This window comes from Megalopta genalis, chromosome 17 (genome assembly GCF_051020955.1).
Source record: "Megalopta genalis isolate 19385.01 chromosome 17, iyMegGena1_principal, whole genome shotgun sequence".
NCBI lineage: Eukaryota > Metazoa > Arthropoda > Insecta > Hymenoptera > Halictidae > Megalopta > Megalopta genalis.
This window is the reverse complement of record NC_135029.1, coordinates 2,648,255-2,661,419: the sequence shown is the minus strand read 5'-3', so window position 1 is coordinate 2,661,419 and position 13,165 is coordinate 2,648,255. Positions and strand designations below refer to the sequence as shown.

General features: G+C 35.8%; 1 protein-coding gene across 6 annotated transcripts in view; it reads left to right on the top strand.

The window, feature by feature from the left end:
• Window positions 1-13,165, top strand: part of Alk (Anaplastic lymphoma kinase) — a 48,446-nt gene that overhangs the window by 29,585 nt on the left and 5,696 nt on the right. For 5 of the 6 annotated variants that reach the window (XM_033474664.2, XM_033474663.2, XM_033474661.2 and 2 more), the window contains 8 exons: window positions 988-1,233; window positions 3,834-3,935; window positions 4,332-4,527; window positions 6,411-6,687; window positions 9,367-9,659; window positions 10,744-10,969; window positions 11,155-11,271; window positions 12,488-12,748. In XM_033474664.2, the coding sequence (XP_033330555.2) occupies window positions 988-1,233; window positions 3,834-3,935; window positions 4,332-4,527; window positions 6,411-6,687; window positions 9,367-9,659; window positions 10,744-10,969; window positions 11,155-11,271; window positions 12,488-12,748 (1,718 nt within the window). The remainder of the gene's footprint in view (window positions 1-987; window positions 1,234-3,833; window positions 3,936-4,331; window positions 4,528-6,410; window positions 6,688-9,366; window positions 9,660-10,743; window positions 10,970-11,154; window positions 11,272-12,487; window positions 12,749-13,165) is intronic. The other variant, XM_033474666.2, reaches the window with a different exon arrangement.

Sequence of the window (13,165 nt, the reverse complement as noted above, 5' to 3'; positions counted from 1 at the left end):
TTTAATCAGTTTTCTTCTATTATGTTTTCCATCTTTTCTATAATGATTATATAAATTAATTTAATATTGATTAATGATTATATAAATAAAATACATAACATGTACAACCACTTGTTATATAATTAAGTTATAAATAATTTTGACACTTTATAAAATAGAATCAAACAGCTGCAAAGTTTTCGTAAGTTTCCATCAATTATTTAGTGATTATTTCAACAATCACTAAACAATTAATGGAATACAAAAATGGTGATGTTTTTTCAACTTTTTTATTTGGCCCTAAAAATCGGCAGATAGAAAACGAAATAAAAGAAATACGAATCTCACCGGAAGAATTGATGAATACTGTTAAATGCCGTTCTCAACGTGTTAAAATTATTAGGGGAAGAAATGCATTTTTGTCGAATCTCTGTTTTGCTTAATTGACGCAGACAATTTTCACTCTGCATAACGATCCGCAGTCTACTTATACATATAAACGCTGAAATTGGTTAATGTTTCTATGAGCTATGCTCAACCAAAAATAGTGTTAAATAAGGTAAATGTTGTAGTTTCGAAATAACTTGTTGAACAAGGCGACAACTGAAGAGTGAAAAATCATTATTATTGCTATTTTTACTTCTTTGATTCCATAGGACCTAGTCAAATTTGGTACACTTTGAAACGGAATAATTTATCCGGGCTAAAAAATGTACTTGTACAATAATATACTCGACGCACCAAATTCGATTAGGATCGATACAGTACCATGCATGTCAACTTTTCAATTATTGTTTTTCTAAACGAACGTCTTCGGTGCTTTGGAACTTTTGAGGTTGATGAAAGTCAAAGAGTGTCGAATTAATTTCAGAATTAATTTTTAATTGTTAGCGAGCAATTCCTTGTTCTCATGTGCATGCAAGCAAAGCGATGCGTGTTAATTGACGGGCATGCATAGTTCGAGTTAGGAAAGCTGTTGTCTAGTTCGATGTGATCACCATAATTTAGGCGGCGACACGGGCCACACGGAGTCCTCGAACGGTGAAGGTGGTTACTCGTACGCTAGCAGTGAGCTGATACTCGTTCAATTCCGGCCAGGAGTAAATCGCGAGCCCGGCGAAGTGTACATTATTCAAGCTATCAGTGGATGCGGCTGTGATTACCGTTGCATCGCCCTTGACCAGTATCTCAGCGAGACAAAATGTTTGTGTCCACCGGGGTGGTTGCTTAGTAACGACATGAAATCCTGCGTCAGTAAGTACCTCTCAATTCACCATACTCTCAATTCAAGTACGCACATTCCATTCGTTTAGGTATAATTTTTCGCAAGAGATTGCCTGCAGATTAACTTGTATTAACCCTTTTATATATAATATTATATTTTATTTATTTATATATAATATATAATATATAATATATAATATATAATATTATATATAAAAGGGTTAATACAAGTTAATCTGCAGGCAATCTCAATATATTATATAATATATAATGTAATATATATATTATATAATATTATATATTATATATTATATATTATATATTATATATTATATATTATATATTATATATTATATATTATATATTATATATTATATATTATATATTATATATTATATATTATATATTATATATTATATATTATATATTATATATAAATATAAACGACGATATATCGTCGTTCGGTGCACTCGCCAAAAATACCAACGACGATATATCGTTGCGCCTCTGTTAGAGCCTTATTATACTCATCACAAAAGATCTGTGTTTAAGTATAACTTCATAAAATGTTCAAATGGTTCATATTCGATGCAACACAAGTGAACAAATGTTTATTAGATCAACTTTTTGTTATATCTTATGTTGTTTCGTGCCGAGGGTCTGTATATGCCAGAGTGAATCTTTCACGAATTTCAGGAAAGTAAATGTTGAAAACGATAGCCAATATAACCCGCGCCCGTTATTTTCGGAAATACCCGGCCCTAAACATTTGCCACCGAACATATCCAAACCAATAGAATATTTCGATTTATTTTTTACGTACCAATTTCTGAACATGTTGATTTTTCCTATGTGCAATTACGTTTTGAAAAAGAGAAATTACTTTGTACGATTTTTATTGTCTTATACTTATGTTATTCTTATGATTTTTAACAAATATCGAAACTTCATTGATATCGATTTATTCTCCATTCCTTTCGCAATATGCTGCTTTCTGAATTTTCTAAATATCACGCCTACTTTGGTTTTTACGAGCATTTTCGCAAACCTCTACAAATTCGCCGATTCGGCCCAGTATTCTTCGCCTAGGTACGCTTCTTTCGCTCGGTGCTAAAAGGGTTAAAAAAAAAAGAACAGAAAAAAACAACTTTCACTTTCACAAATTCTGGAGAAATTAAACAATTGCCATTTCTATTCAATGTTACAATTATACTGTAGTCTATCCTCTATACACTTTCCCCGCTTAAATAGTGCAGTCTACGATTTTAGAATCAATGTTTTTACCGATTTACACTTGCACGGCGGACCGTTTTTCAATTTTTCAATTCCAATCAAGATCGATCAATTTTTCAAAACATATTTTTGAAGATATTTTTTGTAGACTTACGAGTCTCTCTGTTGTTCCTAGTTGCAATAGCAATTTATCTAATTTATCTTCCGAAAATTCGGACAAGATTGGATTTATTCAAACTTCGTACGATTTCGATCATAGCATACTACTGTGATCAAAAAGTAAGGTGAATTTGTTTATAAAATGTAAATTCTTTATTTATACTTCCAAATCAATTTCATCCCCTTCAAAGTAATCCCCGTCCGATAAAACGCACTGTTTCCGACGCTTTTTCCAGTCCTCGAAACAGTCGGAATAGTCTTTTTCCGGTATAGCCTTCAAGACCTTCTTCGATTCGGTTTTTATCTCCTCAATCGTGTCAAAACGGCGTCCCCGCATCGGCCTTTTGAGTTTGCTGAATAACCAGAAGTCGCACGGAGCCAAATCAGGCGAATACGGTGGTTGCGGAACGATATGAGTCGAGTTTTTGGCAAAAAAGTCGCGAAGAACCAATGCAGTATGACATGGCACCAATCGAGACTTGACGCGTTTGAGACACAAAACATCCTTCAAAATGGTTTGGGCTGAACCAAATGATATTCCAACACTATCAGCGAGGTCTCTCATTGTCAGTCGACGATTTTGAAGTACCAAATCTTCGATTTTTTGGACGTGGCCCTCGTCGGTAGACGTTGATGGTCGTCCAGAGCGCGGTTCGTCTTCAACGCGTTCTCGGCCCGCTTTGAACTCGTTGTACCACTTATAAATGTTTTTTTGTGCCATAGTTTGATCACCAAAGGCCTTCCGCAACATTTTCAACGTGTCCGCACAAGAATATTCGTTCCGCAAACAAAATTTGATGCAAGTTCTTTGCTCAACAAAATCACCCATTGTAAAAATCGAAAAATTCACTTTTGGTCGTTTACTAAAACACGTGTAACTCGGAGATAATTAAACCTTTTAACAAACAGACGCTTGGCAATTGTTATAGACAGTCCTACCAACCTAGGAAAAAAACAATTGCCTGCCTTCCTAATGTCCGGGAGTTTTAAATGACAATTTCACCTTACTTTTTGATCACAGTAGTATATGCTTGAATAAAGAAGATTATGAAAAAGTTTGTCATAGAAAAATTTGCATAATTCCAGTAACTGTAAAGGAAAACATCAGAAACCAGTTTCCTTTTGTAGACATTCGTGTTCAGCAATATGGCAAATGTAACGTTGTCATGTCAATTGTTCGACTTTGAATGATTTCAAATAAGAACTATAATAATCGACGTAAATTCTTTAATTTGCAGTGGCAGACGACTCTAAGGGATCGCATCAAACGTTCATGATTCTGTGGATCACTCTAAGCGTCTTCCTAGTGCTCGCTTGCTCCACCCTCTGCCTAGTAATTTGTAAGAGACTGTTGACCAATATTGTAACGTACAAGTCAATGCAAAAAGCATTCGTACACTGCATTTCAGATTTTTCACAAATTATCGATACTTGAATCGTTCTAATTTCGTAAAAGAAGAGTCACATTTAGCCTAATGAATCTGAACTTATTTTAAAGCTTGAAGCGGAAAACTGAAGACTTATATTTACTCGAAAATGTTACGAAAATCGAAACTCTCCAAAGCCATATTAATCATTTCTTTTCACGAATAAATCGACCACGCGGGTTTGAAGATTGAAGCTTCCCCTTTGCAATGACCTCTCAGAAACTTGGTGTACGACTTTCCTTAATTGTTTTTCATGAAACAGAAACGAAAAACAAGTTCGGTCGGTTTATGAATGCCTTTCATCGATAGATAATCGTTACCAAAGTCGAAAGGCGCTCTCACATCGGCGACAAGTTATGTTCGGCAATGGTACAGAGTTAAGGTCGTTGCAGGCCGTTACCGACACCATGATGACCGAGTTCAATCCGAACTACGAATTTGCTGGGAATCTTTACAGTTTTAAAGATTTACCGCAAATACCCCGCGATTACATCCACTTGGTAAAGTAAGTCGTAGATCTAATACGAATTGAAAAATATAGCGGTGATTAGACTGCGGATCTTTATGCAGAATAAGAATTGTCTATTTCGGTTAAAATAAACGGAAGTCGAATAAAAATGTATTTCCTCCGTTAACCACTTGACATACAATGACGTCTGGGAGACGTCATTTACTTCATGTGCCATTGTAGACTTTGACGTCTCCAAGACGTCAAGAACTGTATTCGGCGAACGCCGTGCATTTCATTATTAGATTCTTTAATCGTTTCGGTCGTGCATTGATGCTGTTTTGTTTAGACTGTTGGAGATGCTTTCCCCCTCCTAACAGTACCGATAAACAAAATTGCATCGACAAATAAAACCGACCTGTGTTCTGGAGTATAATCGTGGAATGGGAGGTGTAGACAAGCAGGACCAATCTCTTGCATGTTTCCCCCTCATGAGAAAATGTGCAAAAGGATATAAAAAAATATTTTTTTATATGTTTGATGTAGCTATTTATAATGCTTATGTTTTATATTCCAAATTGCCTACTTCACAAAAGCAATCGATTGTGAATTTTCGATTGAATATTGCAGAAGACATGCTTTGTAATTTGTCCCTGCCGGACTAACCGACACGCGGCAGACGGTCGCAAAGTGAATGCCCAACTCGGTTACAAGCAAAATATTGGACACATTTTCCTGAACATATACCCGCGACAAATAAAAAGCAACATCCTGCAAAAAGATGCCATGTTTGCGTAAAACATAATATAAGAAGTGAAACAATTTGGCAGTGTAAAATATGCCTCGTTCCGCTACATATTACTAAATGCTTTGAGATGTATCACACATTACAAAATTATTAAATTATTATTTTATACTATTACTTAATTGTTGTACACTAACACTATACTTCAACCCTATTGAATGTTATATAGCAATGTAACTTTAAAAAGAAAAGGCCCTGTTTCTGAGCTTGTACATGAGTGTCCAGTTGAGCCAAATTAAATAGTATTCTTCGGACGCGTCGATGCACATTTTATTCGTATGTCAAGTGGTTAATAAATTTAACCCTTAACGGTCCAATGCCGCCATACACGCGGCAGAAATCAATAAAACCGTAAAATCTGGCAGGAAACATTGGAAGAATATAGGCACGATTGTTTCGATGAAAATATATCAACGAAGTTTTATTTAAAAAATGAATATCTCTTCTCTATATTCGATACAAAAATTTTCAGTAAAAAATTTCTCTTCGTCTGAAAAACAGACTGGACTTGGCAGTGTGTAAACTGGAAATAGTTTTGGTCCCCTAAGGGTGGTTAACACGTTCCGTGCCGAGCTTTTTTTACTCGAATCTTCACACTTTGATATTTTACTAAAACTTGATGTATTACGTGCAATGATTAATTCTCGTACACATAACAACGTAACAGAAACTTATCAACGCCCATTCTTGCGGTGGAAATTGATTCTTCGGTTCTAAATTTCTTGTAAACAATTTGTTCAGTTCACTAAGTAAACATGCAAGCGTGTACCATCGATGGTACACGTGGCACGGAACGTGTTAATATATCGGAAATAATATAATAGTATAGTAAATTCTCCCGGATTTTCCTTCACCCTGTAAACAAAAATGGACAATTTGAGAAGAGGAGATACGATCATTCGAGCCCTGCGGCTTGTTTTTATAATTGTTGACGATCGGCTATTATAAAACTTAATTGTCCATTTATGTTTACAAGCTGAAAGAAAGTCTGGGAGAATTTACTATATTTTAAAAATCTTCGACTGTTTTCATTGCGCTCGTTTTTCTCGCACATAAATGTATAAAATCCGCTGTTTACTGATGAACTATTTTCCGATCAAAGGAACCAATAATGAGCAATTGATTCGTGCCGTAGGCCCCTGGGTCAAGGTGCCTTCGGCGAAGTATTCCAAGGTATTTACAAATACAGTCGCGAAGAACACCCAGTCGCCGTGAAGACTATACCTCCTTCGTCCACACCCCAAACCGAAGCCGACTTCATGATGGAGGCATTGATAATGAGCAAATTTAACCATCCTAACGTCGTTCATTTCATCGGCGTTTCCTTCGACAAGAATCCGAAATACATTGTCCTGGAACTGCTCGCTGGTGGTGACCTGAAGAATTTCCTTCGGGAAGAAAGACCACGCGCGGTAAGAGCACGACTCTCTTTCAACCCTTTACACACGAAGCCACTTTAGCTCTAAATCAAAAATAGTTTTTCTAATCTACAGTATTTTCATTTGATATGACTCAGTTAGCGCATTTTATTCATACAAGATTTGCGACTGGTACAACGCTTAATCTTTTAACAGTACCTATTTTAAATATGAACAAGTTTGATAACGTAAAAATTATTTTCGATCGCGATGCAATAATTTTTAGCGGTGTCTCAAAAAGATCCATTCGAGACTACAGTTTACCGTTCGACTCGGCTCTGACATTCAACATTTTTCTTGTCTTTGAACAATCTTCTAGAAAATTGTATCACCTTTGAATAGTTTTTTTTTTTTTAATTGTATCGCCTCTGAACAATTGTCAACATAATGACATTTTAACCAAATTGTTATGTTCCTGAAATCGAGTGACAATGGTAGCGATCATTGCGATTTAATCGAATTCTAATTGATAGTTACTTTCGTACGTGATTCTAATTGACTAGCCACACACACAAGTGGAAATTATATCGTATACGATATGCTAGTCATTGTCAGTCATTATGATTGTTAAATACCGTTTCATGTGACGTCACTCACACCCACCCTAATAACACTTAGGCACTGTGAAGGATTCGGGCAACAAACATGGAATCTCGGATCTCTGATAATCTTATCTAAAAAGAGTCATTAGTTTCTCGGGCTAAGACTTTCATAATAATAATTTCATAATAATAATTTCAAAATACGTTCAAATACATTTAATAATAGAATAGAAAATCTATTTTGAACTTTGATCAAATATGTTTTACTTATCCCAAAACTTATCTTTCTGTACGTGAGTAATAATAATAGTAATATTAGTAATAATAATTTCATAATAATAATTTCAAAATACGTTCAAATACATTTAATAATAGAATAGAAAATCTATTTTGAACTTTGATCAAATATGTTTTACTTATCCCAAAACTTATCTTTCTGTACGTGAGTAATAATAATAGTAATATTAGTAATAATAATTTCATAATAATAATTTCAAAATACGTTCAAATACATTTAATAATAGAATAGAAAATCTATTTTGAACTTTTATCAAATATGTTTCACTTATCCCAAAACTTATCTTTCTGTACGTGATCTCTAATGCAATTAGGCAGAAGAAAGTTATTCAATATATTAGTGCAGTAAATGCGCCAATATAATTTTTGTAGCATTCGTGTCATGACAGTCGTGTGTTGTAAGAGATTAATCTCTCTCTCTCTCTCTCTCTCTCTCTCTCTCTCTCTCTCTCTCTCTCTTTCGACAGCTTCGAAATAAAATGATTAAAACTTGAAACAATCGTAAAAAATCGCGACGTGCAGAAAGACTCTACCTAACTAGGAAACAGATTACCATTCAAAGGATTGCCAGGCAATCCTTTAGTCACTGTACTCGTCAAAATGCTCTACAATTTCTATGTAGAAATAGAGGACGGAGCTGCGTTAGAGTCCTGGAACAGAAAGAAAAGCACAGAGATATTAAAATAATACGTAGAACATCGTTCGTGAAATTATTCATTTCTACAAACTATTCCATGTAATTTGCATGTTGATGAAGATTGTACTTACATTATCTCAGCCATCCACATAGTCCCTAGATTTGTAACAGTACAAGAAATTCGATCAAATTCAATCACTATTATAAATGTGAAAACAGATTATGTGTTATAGGGTATAGATGCTTTGTGTGCTGATAAAGATAACGCTTACATCGGCGTCTCCTCGACGAAGCCCGGCCGCGTTGCTTCTCGATCTCTCTCTTCAATCGCAAAACAATATAAAAATAGATTAGGATGAATAAAGAAAGGACTACGACGTACCACGTAGCGATCTTTGTTTGAATTCGAAGCGCACGACAGATTTTCAAACAAAATTAATCTTAGCCGATACAACGAATCTGCGATGAAAATCGCGACGACATCTGCGACGCATTTGCAACGATGTTTCGACAGGACGACTCGTAATGAAATTCTGCCCTTCGAGATACCGTATGATATTCTCGAAATCCTCGTGACCTGTTATAGCTACGCCGAGTTAGTTAGGATTAGGCGGGCGATCTCGAGTCGACGCGAAGAATACAACAATAATTTTTCCTTGAGGCAGATAGAAATCTGCTGCTCGTTACGACTCATGGGCGTAATCTCAAACGCGACAACGAGTTTCATAGATTTCAAGGAAAATTCTTGTATGTAACTGTCAGCCGAAAGCCCCACCCGAATACGGTATCGAAGTACACGTTTAAATTCTCTGAAATGTATGCTACGGATCTCCTATGTGATTTATTGCTACATCGATGCTAAGGTTCGACGGAGTCGATCAATCGTGTAATACGCCACGCGACGCAGCTTCTTTGACTCGAATTCCCGAAAGACAACACGAAATGGTCTTCTTTTTTAGTGTAAATCGTATAAGTAAAACCGCGAAGCTACAAGGTACGTGACCAATGGCAACGGCCGTTGATGTTCTCCGTCGAATCGAAGCATGTGGCCTCCGAATTGCCCGACTATTTTCACTTTAAGTTTCTTTAATTTCGTTTAACTATGCATTTTTCTGAATTATAATTTAAACAGGGACAACTGTTAATTTTTGGCGGTCGTCAACAATGGGGTGCATGCGTATATTCCTGTTTTGGCAGGATCGGCCTACGTCGTTGGCGATGATGGATCTCATAATGTGTGGCTACGATGTTGCGAGTGGCTGCAAGTATATGGAAGAGGCCCGGTTTATCCACCGGGATATTGCAGCCAGAAATTGTCTACTTACTTGCAAGGAAGCCGGACGGGTTGTGAAAATCGCGGACTTTGGCATGGCGAAGGATATTTACAGGAGCGATTATTATCGAAAAGGAGGCAAGACTATGTTGCCTATAAGGTGGATGCCGCCGGAGAGTTTCTTGGATGGAATATTTACAACGAAAACTGATGTTTGGTAAGCTTTTGCCGATTATTCAGTCGAACATACTGATTTAGCTCATGGTGGCGTCGCAGTTATTTAGATATAATGATATCCGTTATAATTAGACTGCGGTTCTTTGTGCGAAATAAAAATTGTCTAGGTCAATCACCAGAAACAGACATTAAACATAGTTGATTATAGGGTAACAATATTTCTATATTCTCCCAATATATAGGAAGTTCCAAAAATGTGTCGCAATCCGGAAATAAGGAATTCGTGCGGTCATTTGAAGTATCTTTTTCCTTTACAAAAATTTTCTCCGAGACATCGTTAACGAGTTATTAACGAAAAACAGTGGCCAATGGAAGGCGAGCTTGGCTGCCGCGTGGCGGCCGACCAATCTCAGTCCCGTTCATTGGCTCGGCCGCCTTACGCCAGCTGATCTCGCCTCTCATTGGTCACTGTTTTTCGTTAATAACTCGTAAACGAAGCCGCGGATCGCATTTTCGCTAAGGAATAAGTTATTTCAAATGACTTCAGGAACCCCCCATTTCCGGATTACAAGACATTTTTGGGAAATCCCGTATTCACAGCCCTACATATCGTCAATTCTTTTTTCTCACAAACGCATAAATTCCACAGTCTAGATATGACCATATACATAGATATAAATATCTATCTTATTTACTATTGCACAGTGAAAATACTTCTCAAGAATAAGTTACACAAGTGCAAAGGGTAAGATTGGAAAATGAAGAAATTAAGATCAAGAAAGAGTAAAATTGGAAAATGATCGAACTACAAATTTTTATACTTTCCATTGTCAGTGAAGCACAAATGCGTGGTCTGGAGATCGCTGAATTAATTTAATTACATTTATTAATTTAATTTACTTATATTTTACTATATTTATTTATAATCGCCGAGTTCTTGGGTAAAAGAAAATTGACTAATCTTACAAGAATATTTTAATACAATGCACGATCTATCTAACAATGACACGATGTAACTATGTAAATGAAATTTCCAAAAGGATTGCACATTTTCTTTTATTGCTCTTTGCGCTACACAATTTCTGACATTCAATAAAACCTAGTCATTCCTTTATTTTTCACAGGGCATTCGGCGTTTTATTATGGGAGATCATGTCTTTCGGATACATACCTTACACAGGATGTAATAACACAGAAGTCACAACGATGGTAACATTAGGTGGTCGTTTAGAAAAGCCAGCGGGTTGTCCCGATCCTATTTACGGCATAATGACGCGATGTTGGCATCCACGGCCAGAGGACAGGCCTAGTTTTGCAACTATTGTTGAAAGAATCGGTTATTGTTTACAAGTAAAGAATGATATTCCGATTTGTATAATAATATATATAATTCATAATAATAACATATAATATATATAATGAATAATAATAACATATAATATATATAATTAATATAATAATAATATATAATTAATATAATAATAATCTGTATAATTAATATAAATAATTAATCCGAGAAAATGATATTTCCGTAGGACCCTGACGTAACAAATCATCCAGTGCCTAAGTTTGACATATTACCAATTTGTCAGCACGAAATAACGATCATGAGACCGGACCCGGAAGCGGAATGTATCAACGTGCAATCCGAAGTGAGTGCAGAATTTATTATTTATGAAAAATCGATAGGGATGGGATCAAGTACGATGCAAAATGTGATTTGTAATTCTACGTGATAACTTGCGGATGTTACATAGAACAACAGTAAAAATTAAATCTTTTGTAAATCACATTCCCCTCTGTAGAAATCAAATTAGTCCTTTCGTAGGTCATATTTATCTTTCTCCACCAAAAATTATTCATTTTGTAGGTTTTATTCATTCTTTTACAAATCAAATTTGCTTTTTCGCAAATCAAATTAACCCTCTTTACCAGATCAAGATTGTCCGTGTTTCTCTCTCATTCTCAGTTTTTGAATTTAATATCTATCTATTTAGAATTTATGTATTCATTTCCAAAATAATACAAATTTCTTCACTATTACTTAATCTTCAATAATTCTTTACAATGTGTCATCCAATTTTTGAATTTAATATGAATTTTATGACAAATAATAACAAATAAGTGAATTTCACATGCAAAAGAATTGAATAAGATCTGCGAAAGAGTAAATTTTGTTTGCAATAAGGTAAGTACGATCTACGAAATGATTAATTTGAGATGCAAAATGTCGGATATTTTATAGAAAAAGAATTGCTTAAATAATGAGAATATTAAGAGAACTTAAATTACTAGGACATACGCAATCTTCAATTTAAGAGCGATTAGTTCCAATGCAACGTGCACTTCTAATATACAAATATGATAATGTTTGATCGAATAAAATGATCGAAAGCAATCTTCGATGTATGAAAAATATTCAACGAAATCATGAATAGAATCGTCGAACATTTTCCGTCGGAGGAAAGCGTTGATTTCACAGAAAAGCTCTGACGCCGTTTCCAAGCTGTGTACGCGAAATTTTGAATCTACTGCCTCATTTATGTTAGCTAAGATTATTTCAAACCATCTGTTCGAAACGAATGTATTTTTGTCCTTGTGATCACGCGTACAATATCTCGAATCGTACATTCGAAATTACAATTGAATAACTACCCGCGACGTAAAGACGCGCTTGATCCTATCCTAAAAACCTGATCCGTTCCTGATCTAACAATTTAACAGCGATATCTAGCGAATGGCTGAAATCAGTTAATAAGAATATAAACATGTTGCCGACTCGTCGACGCGATATCGACGTTGTTTCTTATCTTTTGCGACGACCGTTGCACTAGTTACTTGATGGAACAACTTCTGTAATTTTCCTAGCTGGATGCGCGTGGCTACATGCAACCTAAAATCATTGATCCACGATCAGCGAGTCAACGCATGGCTCAAACTGCCGCTAGCGACGTATCGTCGGATCTTAGAAATGCAAATTCGAGTATAAGAACGTATCCGCAACCGACGGATCGTCCGCACAGCAGATTTCAAACCAATCTATACGACTCTAGTACAGATACCTCTGAACAAACTTACGGCGGTAATGCGAATCGCGATGGTTTCGATGATGAGAATGACGATACAGAGGTACATTTCACTACTAAACAAGTGATTAAGCTTCTGCGAAATGTTTTCGTTATATGTACTTTCGTTTGCGTCACACATGTAGCGAGTTCCGAAGCAATGGCAACTGCAACAAAACTAGTCATCGTTTCGGCTCATTTACGTTTTATATATGCTTGGACATTGTTTACGGACGATTTTAGCGAACACCGTTTTACTGAGTTCAGTGAGCACCAATTAGCCTGTTGATTTTTAAAGCATTCTTTCAGCACCCTGTACGCACAACACTTTCCCGGCTGAATTTCGTCGGTACATATTCTATCAGTTGAAACGAAAGAAATGTTACTACGGAAAAATGCGTCGTTTGCAATTTCTACCAAAGAATTGCAAATCTCGCTTGAATCGACGAGAAGCTAGAATTGATCGGCGATAAATACTGTT